Source organism: Lepus europaeus, chromosome 5 (assembly GCF_033115175.1).
Source record: "Lepus europaeus isolate LE1 chromosome 5, mLepTim1.pri, whole genome shotgun sequence".
Lineage (NCBI taxonomy): Eukaryota > Metazoa > Chordata > Mammalia > Lagomorpha > Leporidae > Lepus > Lepus europaeus.
In genome coordinates, this window is record NC_084831.1 from 35,206,389 (window position 1) to 35,228,239 (window position 21,851).

General features: G+C 60.3%; 1 protein-coding gene across 5 annotated transcripts in view; it reads left to right on the forward strand.

Annotated features, from left to right (window-relative positions):
- Window positions 1-21,851, forward strand: part of PTPRF (protein tyrosine phosphatase receptor type F) — an 84,276-nt gene that overhangs the window by 41,501 nt on the left and 20,924 nt on the right. For all 5 annotated transcript variants that reach the window (XM_062191115.1, XM_062191119.1, XM_062191118.1 and 2 more), the window contains exons 6-11: window positions 5,083-5,193; window positions 14,222-14,491; window positions 16,027-16,608; window positions 16,774-16,910; window positions 17,277-17,421; window positions 21,086-21,391. In XM_062191115.1, the coding sequence (XP_062047099.1) occupies window positions 5,083-5,193; window positions 14,222-14,491; window positions 16,027-16,608; window positions 16,774-16,910; window positions 17,277-17,421; window positions 21,086-21,391 (1,551 nt within the window). The remainder of the gene's footprint in view (window positions 1-5,082; window positions 5,194-14,221; window positions 14,492-16,026; window positions 16,609-16,773; window positions 16,911-17,276; window positions 17,422-21,085; window positions 21,392-21,851) is intronic.

Sequence of the window (21,851 nt, forward strand, 5' to 3'; positions counted from 1 at the left end):
CAGGGACCCAGATACTTTCTGGACCATCCTCTACTGCTTTCCCAGGCCATAACAGAGAGCTGGTTTGGAAGTGGAGCAGCTGGGACTTGAACTGGTGCCCATTTGGGATGCCGGCACTGCAGGTGCTTTACCCACTACACTACAGTGCCGGTCCTCCCTCCCTCTTTTTTTTAAGGTTTATCTCTTTATTTGAAAGACAGAAATAGAGAAGAGGAGGAGAGAGAAAACGAGTGAGGGAGAGAGAGAGATCTTCCATCCACTGGTTTACTCCCCAAATAGCCCAATGGCTGAGGTTAAGCCAGGCCGAAGCCAGGAGCCAGGAGTTTCATCCAGGTCTCTCCTGTGGGTGCAGGGACCCAAGTACTTGGGGAATACCCCCCTGCTTTCCCAGGCGCAGTAGCAGAGAGCTGGATAGGAAATGGGGCAGCTGGCACTCGAGCCAGTGCCCACGTGGGTTGCCAGCACTGCAGGCAGAGGCTTAACCTTCTACGCCACGGTCCCGGCCCCCAGTTGTATGGCTTCTATTGATCGCTCTTTGCCATGTTAGATGTCAAGACAGAATATTTTTAATATTTTCCAATATGCTTTAAATAAGTTTTAAGACCCATTACATGTTACCATAAATAGCATTTTTAAGTGAAAAATAATTATATTTTCTAAAACAAAAAGCGTTCCATGAGAACATTGTTTTACAAATCTCTTTAATTTGGGGTTTAGTAGCAGGCAGCTGGATTCTCATTACTGGGTCTGGCCTATTACGATACCACACATCGTGTGTCCTCGGGGGAGCTGCTGTGTTCTCGAGAGGGTGAGCAAGGCACGGGATTTTGTAGTATCATGGAGATGGCTTTGACCTTGGGACCCCTGAGGGACCTAGGACCACACTTGAAGAATCCCCGATGTTCCCTCCAGACGCCCTGTGCTCCCCTCACCTCCCCCTCATCCCAGCGGCGTGCTCGCAGGCTGTGTCACGGGCTTTGGGCAAAGCGCTTTACGTCTCTCGGCCTCTGTTTGCCGCTTTGTACGTAGAGATGTCTCATTCCTCCGGGCGGGCGTCATGGAGTTGGGTGAGACGGTGGACGGTGCTCGGCTCTCCGCACACTTCCCATCCCCCAGCAGTGGGCACGGAGGGGCAGGCAGGAGAGAGCTGGACCCGGCTCTGCCCACGGGTGCCTTGCTCCTCTGGAGGAGAAGTGGAAGAACGATGGCCTGAGCCTGGGCGGAGGCCTCTCTCAGGAAGAGAGCTGGCGCAGACCTCAGGGTAGGCCTGGGCTTGGCGCGTGTGTGCCTGGCCTTGTGGCTGCCGACTGCCACGTTAGGAGGCCCCAGGCAGGCTCCCGCCCCTGCCAGTTGGCTGTGGGCGGCTCAGTAGTCACCCGGCCTTCAGCAGGGTCAAGTGGGCTGCTTCACCAAGCCCTGCCGGCTGCCGGGGCTGGTCTGAGTCCTCTCTTTGGCCCTTTCTCCTGCCTACACACCCCAGTTTTGTTAAGTGCTTTGTTTTGGAATCTTCCTCACTTGTGGGATTTGGGGGACCCTGTGGGGGTGCTGCTACTCTGTCTCTTCACCTTCCTTCTCCACAGACCCCCCAGTGGCTCCCTCCAGATTCCTGCCGCCCCCCTCCCCCGCGACAGCCCCGACCCACTCGGAGCAGTGCCAGTGACTCGGGGTGCTCACCCACACATCCCTGCGTCAGCTGGACCCAGGCCTCAGTCTCTCCACGTAGCACAGGCCTTTCCTTGTGTTTGGTTTTATCTGACTGCTTTGTGCGGCTCTCCTGCCTTTGTACTAATGCTTCTCTCTGATCTTATTTGCGTTCAAATTACCTCGCCAGGTGGTTCACCAATCAGAGGTAAGAATGCTGTCCGTGCATCTCGCCACACCACGCCTCGCCACTGCCGTCACCACCACTCCATCCCGTCCAGTCCGTCACCTCCCCATCCCCATCCCGACCATCGCCAGCTCTGGCCCCCGACACCACTGGCACCACACACATCCACTCAGCCATTCCCTCCTGTGGACTCATCCATTCCAAGTCTGAGTTGTGGAGACACCAGCTGAGCCCCCCCATGGAGGGCCAGCCCCACACAGGGGACCCCGTCAGCCCCAGTGGAGCAACTTAGCCTGTCCCAGGCTGGCTGTCGATGGAGACACTTCCTGTGAGGTTGGGGGCTTGACCCAGCCTTGCCTTTCTTCCCTTTTCCGAGGGGCCAAGTTATGACTTGCCTTCTCTTTCCGTGTCTCGATCCTGCAGTAGAATGAGGATCATCCCTTAAGTCCCTTCAACCCAGCAAGAACAAGGAGCAGCTCTCTCTTAGGACCTGAGTGCGATGTTGGGAGAAGAGGCTCCTGATGTGCTGGCTCACCTGACCTGTCACGCAGCAGGCAGGGCACAGCAACCTAGCGGTTGAAGCACAGGCCAGACTTAGGAAAATCCAGGTTCAAGTCTGACTTTCCACTGTGCAACCTTCAAACAGCCAACACACCTCTGGGAAGACTGCTTCCCCTTCTCTGAGCTGGGGCCGAGGCCACCTGCCCACAGGGTGGCAGGGGTTAGAGGAGAGAACGTGCACACCCAGACCCTCCGGGTTCAGGGCCGCGCTGGTCTCAAGACTGGTCTCAAGACTGGTCTCAAGCTGGGGCTGAGAGCAACTGCTGCCTCCCTGTGGAGCGTCTTGTCCGTGCCCACATCCTTGGGTCCCCCACACAGCCGGGCAGCGGACATTGACACTTTGCAGTCCCTGTTGCTGGGTCCTGGTGTCGGTAGCAACTTTGGAGGTTTCTGTGTGCAGATAGGCACAGGGTCTGTGTTGGGTCCCCTGACTGGACTTAGGCTCTTGTCCCTGGGGAGCTCCCTCCTCCCATGGGACGGAATCCCCCACAGGCCCCACTTCCTGCTCCCAGCCTGTGGCACCGGCCCCCAGCCATGTCCCCGGCCCTTTTACCTATGAAGTTCACCACCTGAGGGCAGCCCCCACCAGCCAGGAGCCTGTTTCCCTTCTGCTTGACAAACATTCCTTTTCTAAAACTTTTTTTAAAAAATATTTCTTTATTATTTTTTATTTTAAAAGCAGAGTTACAGAGATAGAAACACAGAGAGATCTTCCATCCACTGGTTCACTCCCCAAATGTCTGCTGGGCCAGGCTGGGGCCAGGAGCCAGGAGCTTCATCCCGGTTTCCCACATCAGTGACAGGAACCCATGTTCTTGAGCCATCTTCTGCTGCTTTCCAGCACGTTATCAGCAAGCTGGATCAGCAGTGGAGCAGGGGTCCAGGGTTGTGGGGTAGCAGGTAAAGCTGCCGCCTGCAATGCCAGCATCCTACATGGGCACTGGTTCAAATCCCAGTTGCTCCACTTCTGATCTGGCTCCCGGCTAATGTGCCTGGGAACGCAGTGGAAGACGATGCAAATGCTTGGGCCCCTGCACCCACTTAGGAGATCTGGCAGAAGCCCCTGGCTCCTGGCGTCTGATCAGCCCACCTCCTGCCATTGTGGCTGTTCGGGGAGTGAACTGGTGGATGGAAGATTCTCTCTCTCTCTCTCTCTCTCTCTCTCTCTCTTTCTCTCTCTGTGTATTTGTGTGTGTTACTCTGCCTTTCAAATAAATAAATAAATCTTATTTTAAAAGTGCAGCAGCTGGGACACCAACTGGTACCCATATGAGATGCTGGTGTTGGAGGTAGCAGCTTAACCTGCTATGCCACAGTGCTGGCTCCAAATGAAATATGTAACAGTGTCCCTCCATCCCATAAATGTGGCCTGGTGGTGCCCAGTGGAGAAGGCTGAGGCCAAGGCCTTGGAGGCAGCCCTTAGTCCTGGCCAGGTAGCTTCTCTCTTGCTCCACCTCCAGCCCCCAGCCCCCAGAGGTTTGTAGCCCCTCCTGCTGCCCTGTGTGTGCATGGTGGAAGGGAAACATCAGGTTCGGACCTGGAGACCCAGACTCTTGGCCTGGGCTGTAGGGCATGGCTTGGGCCCCCTCCTGTGGCTCCTGTCCAGTCCAGTTAGGTGGGGCCCAGCAGGTCCTGTCTGTCCTGTGTGGGTGTGATCGTCAGTCTGCCACCCCTGGCTGGAGGGGTGGGGGCTGTCAGGATTGTCCCAGCTGTTCTGTGCAGGAGGTGGTTGCTGTCAGACCGTGTCCTGTGGGGGTTATTAACTGTCCATCGGCCTGTCCTGTGTGGGTGTAATTGTCTGTCGGCTTGTTCCGGGGAGGGCTGTGGGGCCTGTGTCCGGGGTGTTCCTGTCACAGACAGCTTGCCCAGTGCTTTCGCAGCAGTTCTGGCGAGTTTTTATTGCTGGGGCTGTGGCTGGGGCTGGCCAGAAGTCAGCCGCGTGGCTTCGCCTCCGCCCCGGCCTGCCCGCCGCGGGCTCCCGGACCTAGCCTTCCAGCACTGGCTCCAAGCCCAAGTCCCTCCATCCTCTGTGAGGGTCCTTTCCAGCTGCCCCTCCGTTCCTGGCTCCCGTCTGTCCAACCGCGGCCAGAGCAGCCCCCCAGGGCACTGGCCCGGGTGGGAGCTGCAGCCTCCATTAGCCTCCTGAATTATGCAGGAGCGTGGTGGGTCGAAGCACTTTAGCAGGAGCAGGCTGAAGAGAGGAGCCGGAATGGGTGGGGCCGGCTGGGTGGGGGTGGCGTGGGAGGGGAGGATGGGGGCCAGGAATAGAGGCTGTGGGGCACCAGGCCCACAGGCCAGGCCTCTCCTCCTTCCTGCTCAGGCTCTTACCCTACCAAGGCTTTGCAGCTTTCAGATCCCAGGCTGCAGGCCACTCCCACACCTGCCTCCTGGGTGCCGGTGAGCACTGGCGGGGAGGCCCACTGGCAAACAGGCAGGAGCACAACAGACAGTGCAGTTAGGGGTGCAGAGATGGGCCTGGCAGGCCTGCACAGTGGGATGGGATTGTGCTCCCAAGTGCAGCTCTTGGTTCTAGCATGGAGGCCACTGGCCCCCCCAGAGAGAACTGCTCAGAAGCCCATACGAACTGCGGTTTCTGATCCACATAGCCGTGGGTGCTGTTGAGACCCCTTTGTGCATTCCAGGCTGCCCTTGACGTGGGCAGTATCTGACCCCTCCCTCTTGTGTCCCTGCAGGTGCCTTGCAGATTGAGAGCAGTGAGGAGTCGGACCAAGGCAAGTACGAGTGTGTGGCGACCAACTCAGCAGGCACACGCTACTCAGCCCCTGCGAACCTGTATGTGCGAGGTAAGGACTCGGCAGTGCCTGGCCTCAGTCACCGCGGAGCTGAGCTGCACCTGCTGGGCTCGCTGCCTCGAGCCCTTGGTGCAGGCATGCAAGGGGCCGCCAAGGACCCAGTCTCTCCTTCCTGCCTCTTTCCACAGCAGCTCCCACTGGGCAGACTTCTAGCGTCGCCACTGCTTGCCTTTCTTCCTTGCAGGCCCTTGGGGAAGCAGCCACTCTTGGGAGCATTTGTGTCTGGTGTCTCTTGTAGGTCCTGCCACATGAGCCCTGAGCCCTGTGGGAGTCTGGAGCCTTCCCAGCAGACGTCATGGTGTCTGTGTTGTGTGTACAGGCATGGACATTTGTGTGAACGTGTGCCTGTTTGACTTGGCCTTCCTCCAGTGTGTTCTGCCTGCCCTGCTAGGGTCGGTTCCAAGCCACGCTGGCTCTGTGCTTTGGGACAATCAGGCTTCTGGAATGGATCAGGTGGGAGCCGGTCCCCTGGGCAGGTCTGCGTGCAGCCTCGCTGTAGGAGCCAGCTGTGTTCTGTCCCCAGCCAGAGCCTTCATGCAGGGGTTCAGACTGAGCCTCTGTGGGTACATTGCTTTGGATGAGCCCTCGCTGTGTTCCTTACTGAGCCCAGCAGAGAGGGCCTGGGGAGCATGCTGAGGTGTCCAGTCTCTGCTCTGCACTCAGCCCCAGGGCCTCAAACTGGCCACATGGCCCCTTCCTGAGAACACATAGGGTCTGGTGTGCAAGCTGCCTGGCAGGGCCTCCCCCCTCGCTGTCCCCTCACTTAGTCCTGCTGCACAGATGGATGTCATTGAAAGTTAAACCATCTCTGCTCAGGGGATTTGTGAGGGAAAGGAAGCAGCTTCCTTGCAGCAATGGTTTCATCACCCTAAGTGCCTCGTGCAGCTTGACCAGGGGCTGCCGTCTGACTGTTCCCTTAGCGCACAGGACACAGGTGATGGCAGCGCTGGGCCCTGGGGAGTGGGAGGCCACCACTTCTGGGCAGGCTTGCAGAGGGAGGGCTCACCACCGAGCTCTCATCACGGCTGCTGTGGACCAGACACAGGGTGCTACTGCAGAGGACTTGGGCACAGCCTGTGGGGGAGCAGGGAACTCAGAGAAGCTGGTAGTGATGGGTGCTGTGTGCTTTGAGGCTCATTGAAGACAGGAGTGGGAGCTGTGGGGTGGGAAGCCCCTGGCCCCCTTGTTGCCAGGTTCCTGGCACCAAGCTTACCCAGGGCCTGTCTTCAGGAACAGCATCAGGGAAGGAGACCCCAAGCCAAAGAACATCCCAAATGGCAGAGAGGGGTGGCCTTGTACACAGCACAGCCCTCATGGTGCTGTTCCCGGCCTGGGGGCTGACAGGTCCGTCTGAGAGAGGAGCCATTGGATGCCCCTCCTTAGAGCCCTCCCCCACCCACCCAGACCCTCCCAACACCGTCTGGTCAAGGACATGGAGGTGCCAGGCCTCTGCAAGAAAGTCCCTGCCTGCTTTTGGCTACTCCGGGGAGAAGACAGGTCCCACAGGGCCCCTGGCAGACCCAAGCGAGCTGCGTGGCCGCGGGGCACACGTCCCGGGGTGGGGCTGCGGAAAGCCCCACTGGATGGACCCCCGAGTGTCCTCCTGGCCGAGCGGTATTCTCAGGCCCCTGACTTGCAGCCCCTGCCCTGGCAGTGCAGCGGCGGGTCTCTCTTGGGCTCCGGTGAGCCCGGCTGCTGTGGTCGGCTGCTTGGGCGCTGACCCGGGACGCTGTCTCCAATGTTTCACAGTACTTGGGTCTGTGGGCCCCCAGTGTCCACGTGTGGTGAGCTCACGCAACCCTGACTAGCTCCTGCCAGGGCCCATCCCCTACCCACTCCAGATCTCGAATCTGCCTTCCTGGCGCCACTCCCACTCGCTTTTTGGCAAGGAATGGGGTTCCTTTAGTTTCGGCTTCATTTGCCAGGGACTCTACACCAGCTAGCCTGGCTTCTGTTGTCGGTGCCACTCACACACACACCCCTCTCCTGATGTGGAAGAACCAGTGCCACATCTCTGTTCCAGGACCTCCCCCCATCCAGGCCTCATCTGAGTGTACACACACACACACACACACATCTGAGGCTGTGTGCACACATACACCCCATCACCACCCCTACCACCACCACCAGCAGCCTGCCCCATGGATTTGAGATGGGCCTACTGTCCTGAGGGATGCCTTATACCTCAGGAGCCCTGTTCCCTGGGACTTTGCCTCTGGTGTCCCCACCCCTATGGTCTCTCTCCTACTAAAGCTCCGTGCCCTTTGCCCCCAGCAGTGCTCAGAGCCTTTCAGCCTCAGCTGCTCTGGGGGGCACAGCCGTGTCCTGAACCTGCTAGCAGGTGCGCAGCCGTGGAGGGGCCGGCTGTGCTGGCCTCTGCTCCTTGGAGACTTTCTTCCATGGTAGGCTCCTGTCGGCCCCCAGTGGTCAGAGGCCCAGTGGTCTCTGAGCCCCAGTGTGTCAGGGCCTGAGCCTCTGCCTCCGGGCCTGTGTGGACTCCAACCCAGTGTTTCCAGCCCCCACTTTGGACTAACTCAGTTATGGGGCTGTCCTGTGCGTCAGAGGGTGTTAAGTAGCAGCCTCCCTGGCCCGACTGATCCCAGTGGTCCCCCCTGCTCATCCACCCTAGGAAACCAGAACGTCTCCAGACCCTGCCTCAGTCACCGGGGGCCCTTGCCCCCTTGAGAGCCACACTCCCTCCCGTGTGTGTGCTCAGGTCCTGACTCGGCTGCAGTGTCTGCCTCGCCTCTGCCCCCGGTTCCCGGGGCTGCCACCGCCTCTCCTTGCCCCGGTGGCTGCTGCATCCAGCGGGACAGTGTGTCAAGGTGCCCAGTGAAGCACCAAGTACTCAGGAAGCCCTGGGGCACCAGTAGCCACTGCAGCTGTCGGGGCAGCTCTGCAGGAGACACGTCGTGCAGTTCCATCCGACTTTGTTCGCAGTTGCCTGTGGCTCCGCCCACAGTCCAGCAGGCCCAGGCACACTGGGTGGACCAGTCTCTCTCCATCACCATCTGACTCCCTCCCCAGTGACTCATTCTCTCCTTCCATCCACAGCGTCTCTCTCTTTCTCTGCACACAGCTGCCAGGGCCAGGGCCAGGGCCGGGCCCCACCCTCCACAGAGCCTGGCCTACCTGCACCAGGGCACCAGCCTTCCTCTGTTCCCTGCAGGGAGCTGACACTCTGGACCACAGCTGACTCCAAAGGGAGTGACGCCCCCTGCTTTTCTCCCCACAGGCACCCAGACGCGCCCCTCACACTGGTGCTGTGCGGCACGGGCTTCCTCAAGATACCGGGGGTCTAATGGCTCGTGTGCCCTGGTGGGTTTGTGGGCTGGGTGGGCGCTGACCCCAGAGCCCAGTTCACCGGGTCTATCTGAGCCGTGGGGTGCGTGTGAGGCACTGGGGGCCTGCCTGTGCCCCACCTCCACCCCTCGTGGTTCGCCCCTGGCACCTGCTGGCGGGCCCCAGCCCTGTCCGCCGTGTCCTCCATGAGTCCTGAGTCTTCTGTGAGCGGTGTGGTCCGTGTGCGCCTGCGTGCACGTGCACGTGTGCGAGGGGGCACTGGAGTCTCGTCTCGTCTCCGTGCTGTGTGGGCAGATGAAGGTGGCCTGTTTTTACTCTCTCTGTGTTTCTCCTTGTCTTTTTTTTATTCCTTCCTCATCCTCATCGCACTCTGCCATCAACCCAAACTCTCATCTCTCAGATCAGCGAGAAGGTTGGTCCTTTTCACTTCTTATCCATCTACAGCCCGCCGCCCGCTGACCAGGTGGCCCATCAGTAGGGACCAGCGGGCTTGGTCAGCTCCCTCAGGCCCATCCAGCCATGCCTGCCCCCACCAGTGGGCCTCTGCTCCTCGCTGTTTGGGCCGGCAGGCAGGCAGGACCAGGGGCGGGTGGGCGTACCCCTGCCCTGCATGTGTGCTGCTTGGAGCCCTGAGATGCCTGTGTCTGCATGTCCCCTTAGCCGGGCTCCTCTGCTGGGGTGGGCGGGCAGGCACAGTGCATGGCAGGAGACTGCACCCCTCCCTTCTTGCCCAGGCCAGGCCGGCTGTCCCCTCCAGATGGAAGTCAGGAGTGGCTGGGGGAAGTGTGGTCAGGGGACAGCGCAAAAGCTGGAGCTCTGGATGCCCAGGGCGCTCCCACGGTCTCCACTCATCCTGAGGCTGCAGATGTCCAGGTGTAGCCAGAGATACCGAGGAGATGCAGGGCAGAGGCCACTCCCCAGTGGGCTGTCCCCTCCAGGTCCTGCCAGCACCAGGCAGAGTGCCTCTGCCCCGCCCTCGGGGCCCTCCCTCAGTGGAGAGCAGTCCTGGGCTGCCTCGGGGGTGTGGTGTCCATGATCGGGAGTGGCACAGTCTTGGTCTCACTCGCTCACTGAGCAAGTCTCCCCTGCTGTTGTCTTTTCTCTCCCCTGCCAGATCCAAATTAAGATCCTCCCACCTGCCCCAGGCCCCTCTCCCTGAGCAGCCCAACCCACTGTGGTTGTGGGAGGGTGATTGTCCATCAGCTGGGTACTGGGCACTCAGACCCGACCTGCCCGTGCCTGGATTGGCTAAACGGTCAACCGCGGCTCAGCCAAACCCCCTGGGGGCCACGCAGGAGCAGCCCCTGGTTCGGCCACCAGTGGAAGGTTCTAGAGACGGCCTTGTTCCCATTCCAGGGTAGACTCATTGGGGGATTGGTTTATGGCTCCACCCTAGGAGCCAGACTCCCCTGCAATGCCCAGTGCTGGGGTTGGCATTAGGGGCTGGTGGTCATTCATGTGTCACACGGTGTGAGGGGCAGAAGATGCTCACCCAGGCCCCGGGGCAGAAGTCTAGGACAGGCTGAGCCCCCTGGAAGCAAGATTCCACCACCTGGCCCCCTCAGCGGCAGCATCCCAGCTCGAGTTTCCTCCGTGAAGGAGAAGGGGCCGGGGCAAGGAGGGCTGCAGCCTGAGCTCAGGTGGCAGCCCCGAGCCGCCATCCACGCACGCTCCTGACTCCGGGCCATTTCCATTACACCATTCTGCTGACCATGCGGATCTGCTAGGGCGCTCGGGACACAGTCAGCAGAGCCGGCTCGGCCCGCAGCGCTGCCCCCACCCTCTTAGCCCCTTGTCCCCTCCCTCCCCCCAACCCGCACCCCACCCTGTGGTCCCACCAAAAATAAGCACATATACAAATATTTAACAGGAAGGCAGAGATGAGTTTCTAAATATTCCGGGGGGATTTGCCAGGCTGGTAATTTGTTTGGCGCTGATAATTGCATCTTACATTTTTCCAGCTTTACTTAAAACTGTGTGCCGGGTGCGCCGGCATTTAATTACCGCTCTGCGGCAGCCACAAGGTTATTTATTAAAGAGTTATTTTATCTTGATACAGTGGATCCTGCCCCTTATCCCCTCCCTAATGTTGTGTTATTTTCATCCGAGAAATTTCCACGAGTGAATGCAGATTGCGGGGCCGCCTCCCCCCTTGATTAGGCTGTCACTCCGCCGAACATTGGTCGGTGCCTCTGGGCGCCGCTCCACCCTATCACAGGGGGTTGTCAGCGCAAATAATTAGGCTCAGAAGTTGCAGCTGAAATATAATCCAGAAATGGCAGGGCCCTGTTTGGGAAATTGTCTATAAAATGTCAGTGCTGGGATGCACAGGGAACCGTGATAGGCTGGCCTCGACAGAGCCCGAAACCAGACCCTGAGTGCATTTTCCCCAGCTCTGGTTTCTCCTTCCCTGCTGCTGTTTCTGCCAAATAGCTTGAGTCCAGGGAGAGCCCCGCACTATCTGGAGGTCTCATGCCCGAGGCAGCGGGCGGGCCGCTATGGGGCTGCCGGAGGGAGCTCCTCGCTGTTGGTGTGGAGTGGCTGTCCAGGCAGGCCCAGGATCCCCAGGGAGTAGATGCTTTTCTTTGTGGGCGCACCGAGCTCCCTCGGCCCACAGGGACGACAGGTTCAGCCAGCAGGAAACTGTGCTCCAGGATTCCTGGCGTGCAGCAGAGGCCCCCAAGTCGTGGGAGTGCAGGTGCGCAGGACGAGCCTGGGGGCCATGTCCGGCCTCTCACACCCCTGCCACCTGCAGCTGGGAGGGGAAAACTAAGCAAAGCTGTTCTTAGTGTTAGTCCCTGCGAGGCCTCCATTTCCTGGCAGTGGCTGGAGTTGCAGGCCTTGGTAGGGGTGTCCCAGGGGGTTGGCATGACCTTCAGGGCCCGTGGCGAGGTGTGCGTCCTGTCCTCCAGGGACTGCTTTGGGGTAGGGCCCAGTCAAGTTTCTGGGGCCCAAGGCTTATTGACCACAGACCTGATCTCTTCAGCTGGGCTCTTGATTGTGGCACCCAGGGACTTGATCAGGCCCCAAGATTGTACCACTGATTTGGGTCAAGGTTGCAGCCATGAACACTCCGCTGGCACAGGCCCTGGAATTCCCATGTGTGTGCCAACTTGAGCATCACCTTCCGCCAGCCTTGGCTGACCCCACAGCTTCTCCCCGGAGCCTCCTTTTCTGGTCTCTCTTTTCAGCCCTGTCAGGGATCAAAGGGGTGTGAGTTTTGCATCACACAGGCCCACTGCTACTGTATATGTAGACACGGGCATGGCACATGTCAGTCTTCAATCGGTTCCCTTGCCTGTCACTGGCAGATGGTAGCATCCGTGGCCTGGTGGCCTCCTGCACATAGTAGGTGCTCAGTTGTGGTTTCCCTTCCCCAAACCCATACTGATACCTGTGAGGGAAGAGGAGGACAGCCTCTGGCTGGGAGGACAGAGACTTGGTGAGTGAGCTAAGGCTGCTGTTCCCTTCCCTGGCAGGCCCAGGCATGGAAAGGAGGCCAGGGCACATGGACCTGCCAACCAGGCCCGGGTCTGGGGCCCAGGCTGTGCCCACAAGCACCATACTGGTGACAGTTCCACCTGCCTCCTGGCTTCACCTTGTGCCAAGTGGGTGGAAGCCTCAGAGGGGCCGCTGTTGCCATGGGGCAGTTGCCAGCTGTGCCCCCAGGACCCCCCTGTTCTCTGCCAGGGAACTATGTGTCTGTGCCTGCTGTCTTCAGTGTGGGTCCTGGCATGAGGACAGATGACAGAAAGCCACTTGCTCCAGCATGAGCAAAGCAAGGAGATTCTTGGGTTAGAAACGCGGGTTGGGCAGGGTGGCGTCTGGGTCTGTTATCGGTTGGGTCAGGCCTTTGTCTTTGTCTCTCAGCTCTGCTCTCCTCTGGGGGCTGCTCCATCCCCAGGGTTCTCCTGTGTGTTGCAATGGTGGTCCCTGGCCTCTTTGAGCTTAGCTACTCCCTTAGGGAGAGAGTGGCCTCCCGGGAGTTTTTGTGAAAGACCAAAAGCTTTTTCTCATTAGCCAGACCTGAGTCACTCACCCCACGCACCCAAGACTTGGGGGATAAGGGGACTCTTGAGGTGAAACCCGTAAAGAAAGCCAGTGTTCAAGCTAGGCAGAGGCAGAATGCTGGGTGTCTGTGACAGCCTGGGGATGCAGGGCCAGCCTGTGAACCCCCGTGGATTCCCTAGTAAGGCTTTGCTTCTGTCTGGAGGACCCTGAGCCGGCAGGCTGTGGAAGGAATCGCACCCAGGGCCAGGAACTGCGGGGAAGCCATGCAGGGGTTGAGTGGGGGGGGGGAGCCAGCAGCCTGCTGCTTGTAGAAGGCCAGATCGTGGGGTTGGGGGAGACAGCAAGGTGGGACCACCCATGAAGAACCCAGTGCAGCAACCCCGGGAGGTGGGGGCTGCCCATGGGTTTGAAAGATGCTTGAGGTGGCAGCACTGACAGGACCTGGTGGCCTGCTGCAGGTCTGCACTCCGAGCCTGTTTTGGCCCATCTGTGCAGCGAGGTCACAAGTCCAACCTTGTGGTCTCTGCTGTTGACTCCAACTCTGATTCTGCGATCTGGGGCTGTGGGAGGAGCTTCTGATGTGGTGCCACAGGTCCTTTGCATGCCTGGCATCCCTGGCATGGGTCCTCCAAAAACAGTGCTCCCAGGAGTGCCCTGGGGCCGCTTGGTCTTCGCCGCCTGTTTTCTCTGGATGTCAGGGTACCCGTGCAGGACACACCCTAGCCTCTGCCCCCCAGCTGCATGCCCCGACTGCATGCCACGCATGCCTGCCCGTGGCCAGGTCGTGCCTGCTGTCCCTCCCCCTGCATGCTCTGGATGTCTGTGCCAAGCTTGCGTCTTTGGGGGTCGGTTCCAGGCTGTACCCTGGGCTGAGAAGCTCAGAACAGCTTCTGGTCAGGGGAAGTCCAAGGCTGGAGGGTGGTGGCCAGGCACAGCCGCCCTCCTCCTTGAGACCCTCGTTCATCGGCGCAGAAAACCGTCTGTTCGGCGCCCTCATCATGTTACTGCCATCGTCATGCCCATCCCGCCCGCGGACCACGTCCCTGGCTGCCCCTACCCCTTGCCTCAGCCCAGCCCGCCTGAGAGACAGGCCTTGAGACTTAGGCTGTGCCTCGTGCACACCCAAGGCCCTGGCAGGTGGCCACACTGCTTGCCTCTTCTCTGCCTCTCTGCCCACGGCCTGGAGGTGGAGGCGGAGGCAGCTCCTCCAGAGAAGGTGGCCGTGTCGCTCCCGGACTGAGCCCCTGCCCTGCCCCAGCCGTGCTCTGAGGTCCCTCATGCCAGGGCCTGGCTCCGTCCCTGCCGCCCTGGCTAGTGTTCCTCTGAGGTGCATGGAAGGTGTGTCAGGAGCACACAGGGGTGGGCACCAGAGGACAACCTGGGTTGTGGCCCTGGCCAGGCCTGGACCTCGTGCTGAGTTCCTGTGTGGCCCTGGGCAGACGGGACTATTCTGGGCCTCGGTTTCCCAGGCTGTAAAATGGGAACTTGGTCGCGAGTGCGCTTGTTGAGTAAGACGTGCTCCAGATGGTCCCTGAAGGCGGGGCGACTCCTAGAGGGAGAGCGGGCTGGGAGGTGGGGAGCCGGGTCGGGGACGCCACCCCTCCTGCCTCTGATGTGGGTTTGGCTCTGGATGAGGGGCCCCTGCCCTTGCATCCGCCCTCGTGCCCTGCACGGCCCGTGAGTACCTCTCTCCCTCCTCCCACAGTGCGGCGCGTGGCTCCTCGTTTCTCCATCCCTCCCAGCAGCCAGGAGGTGATGCCAGGTGGCAACGTGAACCTGACGTGTGTCGCCGTGGGCGCGCCCATGCCCTACGTGAAGTGGATGATGGGGGCCGAGGAGCTCACCAAGGAGGACGAGATGCCCGTCGGCCGCAATGTGCTGGAACTCAGCGGGGTCACTCGCTCTGCCAACTACACCTGTGTGGCCATCTCCTCGCTGGGCATGATTGAGGCCACAGCTCAGGTCACTGTGAAAGGTGAGTGTGACAGGTGCCTGGTGCCAGCGGCCCAGCAGGCAAGCGTGAGCAGGTGGTGGCTTTACCCATTATGCCATACCTGCCCTTCCCCTTCCCCCTCTAAAAAGAAAGATTGATTGATTTGAGAGGGAGAGACAGGAAGAGAGAGATCTTCCATCCGCTGGTTCACTCCCTAAATGGGGACATCATCCTGTGGCCCAAGGCAGGAGCCAGGAACTCCATCTGGGTCTCCCATGTGGGTGCTAGGAGCCCAAGCACTTGGGCCATCTTCTGCCACTTTCCCAGGCACATTAGCAGGGAGCTGAGTCTGAAGTCGAGCAGCTAAGACTCACTCAACATGGTCTGCCAGCATCACAAGCAGCCGCTTAAACACTCTGCCACAATGCTGACCCCAGGAGATGTGGGTATCTCAACTGGCATTTTTATTGCTGGGCCAAATGTCCATCCCAAACCTTCAGGTTTTGCTGCCTCCAAGCCAGAAGAATGTGGGAAAATAGCAGCCATAGGAGAAGCAGGTTCTCCTAGGACTCTGGGGACAGCCACACAGATGTGACAGGGGAATAACACGCCTGCACAGGGTCCTTCCTGGCTCACTGCCTCCGTGCTGCAGCTTGGGTGGCCTTTGTAAAAATGAGTAAACCAGGATCAAGTGACTCCCTCTTAAAGGCAGAAACACCTTCAGTGGCTCCTGGTGCTCCAAGGACATAACAGGGCCCTCGTTGTGGTCTCCAGGCCGCTGGCCTCCTGCCCGCAGTGCGCACAGGCGCTCAGACACATGCTCTTCTGTGTCCCTCACCCCTTGCCCAGACCTTCCTGTCCTTGGCTCCATCTCCCTCTCCGGGTCTCAGCTCTGTGATGCTTTCTCTCCCTGGTCGTCTCATCCCAGAGTCCATGGATCTTTCTGGATCGCAGTCCTTGCAGGCATCAGAGTCATTGTTACTGACTCACTTTCTGTGTCTCGCTGGAGCACGACCTCCCTGGGAGCAGCAGTGTGACATGTGGCTCTGTGGCCTCAGCCCCAGCCCAGTGCCTGGCACTGAGCAGACACTTAGTGCTCACCCGTGGAATGATTGTGGACCTGGGTCTTTACCTCCTTCAACTTGAGCCAAGCAGCAGGTGCCCCGTCACTCCTCCTAAACTCCGGGGCAAGTCCATAGGCGCTGTCTCACCTCCCACCACCCTGTGCACACTCTCCACTGGGTGGACGTGGACCGGCTCAGGTGCAGATCTCTGCTGCCCAGTCTGGGTGCTTTCTGTCCACCAAGACCACGTCACCTCCCGGTCTGTGTGTTAGGTGGCTCATGTGGGCTGATGTGAGGATCCAGTGAGCCCCAGAAGTGACCTGTGTACCTGCCCCTGAGGGCACTGACCAGGCTGGCCACTGTCCCCCACTCAGCCCTCAGAGGCCACTCTTGAGGGTGGGCTGTGGGTCATATTCTGGGGGGCACATGAGGTACTGGGATGATCCCCAAGGGTTGGGGTGGCCCCTGGGGTCTTGACCTCAGGCAACCCTGAGCCTTGCACTTTGTCCTCAGCTTTGCCAAAGCCTCCAGTTGATGTAATGGTGACAGAGACGACTGCCACCAGCGTCACCCTGACCTGGGACTCTGGGAACTCAGAGCCCGTGTCCTACTACGGAATCCAGTACCGTGCAACAGGCACCGAGGGCCCCTTCCAGGAGGTGGATGGTGTGGCCACCACCCGCTACAGTATCGGCGGCCTCAGCCCGTTCTCAGAGTACGCCTTCCGCGTGCTGGCCGTGAACAGCATCGGGCGAGGGCCTCCCAGCGAGGCTGTGCGGGCGCGCACAGGCGAGCAGGCGCCCTCCAGCCCGCCACGCCGTGTGCAGGCCCGCATGCTGAGCGCCAGCACCATGCTGGTGCAGTGGGAACCACCTGAGGAGCCCAACGGCCTGGTGCGGGGCTACCGTGTCTACTACACTCCCGACTCCCGCCGGCCCCTGAGCGCCTGGCACAAGCACAACACCGACGCAGGCCTCCTCACCACCGTGGGCAGCCTGCTGCCCGGCATCACCTACAGCCTGCGCGTGCTCGCCTTCACCGCCGTGGGCGACGGCCCGCCCAGCCCCACCATCCAGGTCAAGACGCAGCAGGGAGGTAGGTAGGGGCGTGAGTGTTAAGTGCCAGCCAGACAGGCTGAGAGTGGGGAACTCCGGGGGGGGGGGGGGACATAGGTGCTGGTTGCCTGGGAGGCAGGGTGAGGGTCTGCAGCTTCTTGTTCCCGGGGCTCCGCGAGGCTGATGCCTGTTGGGGGTATTGCAGTGCCTGCGCAGCCTGCAGACTTCCAGGCTGAGGCTGAGTCCGACACCAGGATCCAGCTGTCGTGGCTGCTGCCCCCGCAGGAGCGGATTGTCAAGTACGAGCTGGTGTATTGGGCCGCTGAGGACGAAGGCCAGCAGGTGAGCCGGAGCTGGGGAAGGGGCAGGAGGAGCACCTCCTGGGCCCTGAGCACCCACGCACGCTGGGCTCACCTGGGCAGCTCTTTGGGCCTCTGTGGCGAGGCTGTGAGCAGGGGCGAAGCTCTTAGGGCCCCCACCCTTGGACTTCCTAGGCTCAGTGGCTCCCATGACAATGGCAGGGGCCCGCAAGTTCCCCTGAGGCCATCTGTCCTTGGTGGGTCCTTGGCCTGTGTGTTATGGACTTGGCTGTAAATAGCCTGTGGGGTCCCCATGGCCTTGTGCCACAGAGCTAGCCTTGGGACCCGGGCGGTGGGGGGGGTGACGTCTGAGGTCAGAGTGGTCAGTGCGTGCTTCCTACTCTTTCAGCACAAGGTGACCTTCGACCCCACCTCCTCCTACACCCTAGAGGACCTGAAGCCTGACACACTGTATCGCTTCCAGCTGGCTGCCCGCTCTGATTTGGGGGTGGGCGTCTTCACCCCCACTATTGAGGCCCGCACAGCACAGTCCAGTAAGTGTCTCCAGGGGCTGCTGTCTATCACTCCTGGACTGGGATACACACACATACACACGCGCATGCACACACTCAGCCAGGTGGGTGGCCGGGTCTGCTGGGCCCTGCCCTGGACTCTGATCTAGACTGGGTCTGGACCCTAGGAGAGGGACAGGTAAGTGCCCCAGTGTGTCCAGGTGGCTGCTGCCCCTCCCTGCTCCCTGCCCAGACTCCTGCCTGACCCCCATGCCCTCCCACACCCTGCCCAGGTAAGTTTTATGTCCGTGACTCATCTCCGCTCTCCACGGCCCTCCCAGTGGCCAGGCCATCCTCAGTGCTGGGTCCGCCACATCCCAAACCCGCTTTAGCGGCTCTCTTCCCTCCCCGTGTCCCACATCATGTTTCACCATCACCCCTTTTTCTCGTCCCCCACCATGAGAACCATGTGTGAGCCGCTGGGCCGACTGCAGGCAGGCAGGTCCGTGAGAATGTGACATGGTGGCAGCGTGCCCACGTGCCTTTGTGTGGAACCACGTGGCCAGGGGCCTGTGTGCAGTGCTGTTTGTGTGACAGCTGGGTGGCTCTACGTGTTGCTCTATGCTGCCATGTGTGAGACTGATGCTGTGGCTGTGTGCTCGTGACCATGCCAGACTCCCGGCCGCGTGGCAGCTCTGCATGTGTGTTGGTGGGTCCCTGGCGTGCCTTGTGTCTCTGAATGACTCTGGCCTCTGCCTGTGACCATATCTGTGGGCCCCTGTAGCTTGCCAAGTGACAGAGCGAGAGTGTGTGTGACTACAGTGCGACTGGACAGCCTCTCTGATCCTGACCAGACAATTGCAGCAGGCCTCTGTGACGCTCTGGGCGACAGCAGGGCCAGGCTGTGACGGGGTGGTGTCGCAGGACTGAGACTATGATGTCCTGTGCTAACCATACCCATGGCAGGGTCTATGAGGTCTGTGTGACATGGGACTGTGTATGTAGGGACTGGTACTGCTCAGAGGCTGGCTACCTGTGACCTCCTGCCCAAGGACCCCTTCTGGAAGTACCTGCTGGGGGCCAGGCCGTCCGCCCTGACCGCAGGGGTCCTGTGTTCAAGTGGGGCAGACATGCGTTACACCTGCAGTTGCCCAGATGAGCCTCAGTTACCTGCGTGTGAAGAGGGGCGGCAGAGATGAGCAGGGTGGAATGGCAATGTGACGGTACTGTGGTCTAGCCCGAGATGGCTGCCTGGAGAGGGCACACCTCTTCCAGGGCAAGCAGGGACAGAGGGCTCAGGCGGAGGGTCTGCAGGTTCTACAGCCCCGAAGTTGTCGGCGTGGGGTCTTGGCCAGAGGGTGAGCATTGTGGCTGGAGCAGCCTCTGGATCCGTGGCAGTTGAGACCTGGCTGGCTGGGCTGCTGTGTGAGGCATTCAGAGAAGAGAGTGGAGACCGGATAGGAGGCTTTGCAGTGGTCTAGGCAAGAGGCGGTGAGTCTGAACTGGGACGCTGGCTGATGAGGACGTGGGGGTAGGGTGAGAGTAGGGGCCTGAGGGAGAGGAATGTGTGGGTGACGCTTGTCTGGTTAGGTTTGGAAGGAGGCTGGTGCCAATTAGGACAGGAGATGGGACAGGAGCAGGTGCTAAGAGTGAACCAAATTCAAAATCCGAGTGCCAAGCAAGTAGTGATGGTTGGCAGGCTGGGGGAATCCCGGGTCTGGCCGGGCAGTGGATGACCCTGAGCAGAAGGAATGGAGGCGGGGCTGTGTCTCGGAGGTTGGGAGAAGAGAAAGTTTCAGGAAGTAGAACAGACCCTATGGGGAGTGGGCCGGAGCAGAGGAACACAGTCCAGCAGGGTGGAGGGGCAGATGTACATCAGCATCGTGGAGGCGCCTGCAGCCCACGGCATTGCACGAGGCCTCTGGGGGGCTCAGGAAGAGACCGCAAGCTCAGAGCTCAAAAGTATACCTGTCACTGGAAGGGACCCTGGGCTGAGATGGGATTTTTTTTTTTTTTAATATTTATTTATGTATGTATGTATGTACGTATTTGAAAGGCCGAGTTAAAGAGAGGCACAGAGAGAGAGTCCAAAGCCAGGAGCCAGGAGCTTCTTCCCAGTCTCCCACATTGGTTCAGGGGCCAAAGGATTTAGGCCATCTTCTGCTGCTTTCCCAGGCACATTAGCAGGGAGTTGGATCAGAAGTGGACCAGCTGGGACTCAAACCGGCATCCATATGGGGTGCTGGCCCCCGTGGGATCTTTCTTTTAAGACGGAACAGTCTTAAGGGTATTTCAGTGCCATTTGGAAGGAGTTAAGAGGCAAAAATGGAAACCACAGGAAAGAGGATAAATAGTGGAGCTTCCAGCATTGGGGGGGAGTGGGCGGAGCTCAGGCGGTGGACAGATCCGCCTCCGACAGGGTGGTTCTCTGTCCTGTGGGTGGAGGGATCTGGTGCTGGTGCAGTGAGGTTGGTAGGTGTGACAGCAGGAAGCCACGTGTGCCTCTGCGGGCAGGCTGTGTCCCTCCACGAAATGGGTGATGGGGTCATGCAGGCAGAGGGAGCTGAGGTTTGGGAGGGCCTACGGGAGGTTCGTGTCTTCTGTGCTAAGCGGCAGAGTGCTGGGCAGAGAACAGGCAGGCAGCAGAGAGGGCCCCGGGAGATCACTGGGGATGTGTTCCCAGAAGCGCAGCGTGCGGACGAGGCCACTTGTTGATGTCCACCCCAGTGCCACTGTGGAGAAAGCAGAGGGTTCTTTCAGGCTGGGTGCAGGGCAGCCAGGCAGGCAACGGGAGGGCAGGGAGTGAGGGAGTTTTAGATATTGGTGAGAGAGCAGGTAGACCTTGGAGTGAAAGCTGACTATGGAGGGTAGTCAGGATGAGGGTGGATGGGTGTAGCCCCGAGGGGCTGGCAAGCAGGTGCAGTGCTGGGGCCTTGAGCAGCTGGGCTGGGAGAAGAGGCAGGAGGCCACAGGTAAGGCCATGCCCAGGGCATGACCACAGCTGTGCAGAAGAGGAGAAAGCCCTAGCAGTGCAGGGCTCTGGGCCTGGTAAATCAAGGTGGCTGCCACCATCGCTGGGCAGGACTGAGATGGAGAAGCAGCCCCTTGCCTTGGTAGCAGCGTCTTTGGTGGCATAGATTCTGGGAGTGTTGCTGGGCACAAGAAGGTCTCTCACCTGCATCCTAACCCCCAGGGAACCTGCTAGACGCGAGCCAGGAGCTCTTGGCCGCCTCTGTCACTCTGGCCTCCCGTCTGGTTACCCATGGCTCAGGCACAGGTCAGGACGGCCTCACACTGACAGAGTCCTGGACCACCTTGTCCTCAGAACAGAAGAGCCCAGGGCACAGCAGGTGCAGAGCTGTTCTCCACATGTGGTCATGTGCGTGTATCTGACAGCGTGTATGTTTTGTGCGAGACGGCATATGTGTGGGAGAGACGCTGTGTTAGAGCTCCATATGTGTGTGAGAGAGACTGTGTGCGTGGGAGGGCCAGGGAGGGAGGGAGAGAAGGAGGAGCAGCCAGCAGTTCAGAGACAGCGGGCCGCGTCGGCGACAGTGGCGGCAGCCTGGCCAGAGGCACCCTGGGATGGCCATGTCAGCACTAAGGGTGGCCTGCCTGGGTGAGTCTCCCATCCACTGTGGCTCAGTCGCCGTGCCTGCGACCCCCACCCTCCATCTGCCTGCTTCCCTCCATTTGTCTTCCCCAGCCCCCTCCGCCCCTCCCCAGAAGGTGACCTGCGTGAGCGCGGGCTCCACCACGGTCCGGGTAAGTTGGGTTCCACCACCGGCTGACAGCCGCAACGGCATCATCACCCAGTACTCCGTGGCCTACGAGGCGGTGGACGGCGAGGACCGCAGGCGTCATGTGGTGGACGGCATCGGGCACGAGCGCTCCAGCTGGGACCTGGTGGGCCTGGAGAAGTGGACGGAGTATCGGGTGTGGGTGCGGGCACACACGGACGTGGGCCCTGGCCCTGAGAGCAGCCCGGTGCTGGTGCGCACCGACGAGGACGGTAGGCAGCCGTGCTGGGAGGGGTGGGCAGGGGAGACCCGCTGCCCCAGATGCCACCCACCGGTACCCGGGGCTTCTGCCTGCCCCTCTACCAGCCCAGGCCTAATGGAGCTGGAGCTGATGAGCCACCTGGACCCAAACATCAGGGTAGCAAAGCCTCAAAAGGCCGCAGGGGAAGCACCGGCTGATAGCCTGTGTGCTGAGTTTGGGGTGGTCAAAGGCCTGGGTGCCTCCACCCGTCCCCTGCACCTCCCTGTGTCTGCCCTGCCAGAGGGCTAGTCCTGGGCTCTAAGCCACAGTGGCCAGAGAAACCCTCATGCTCCTTGCCAGGACGGATGGGCTAAGGGACCTACCTGGGGAGTAGGGTGCAGAGGCCAGGCCCTGGAGTGCGCTGAGCCCACCCGAGCCAGGATCCATAGCACCAGGCCTGACTGCCTGCCTTCCTTCTCCACCTAACCCCC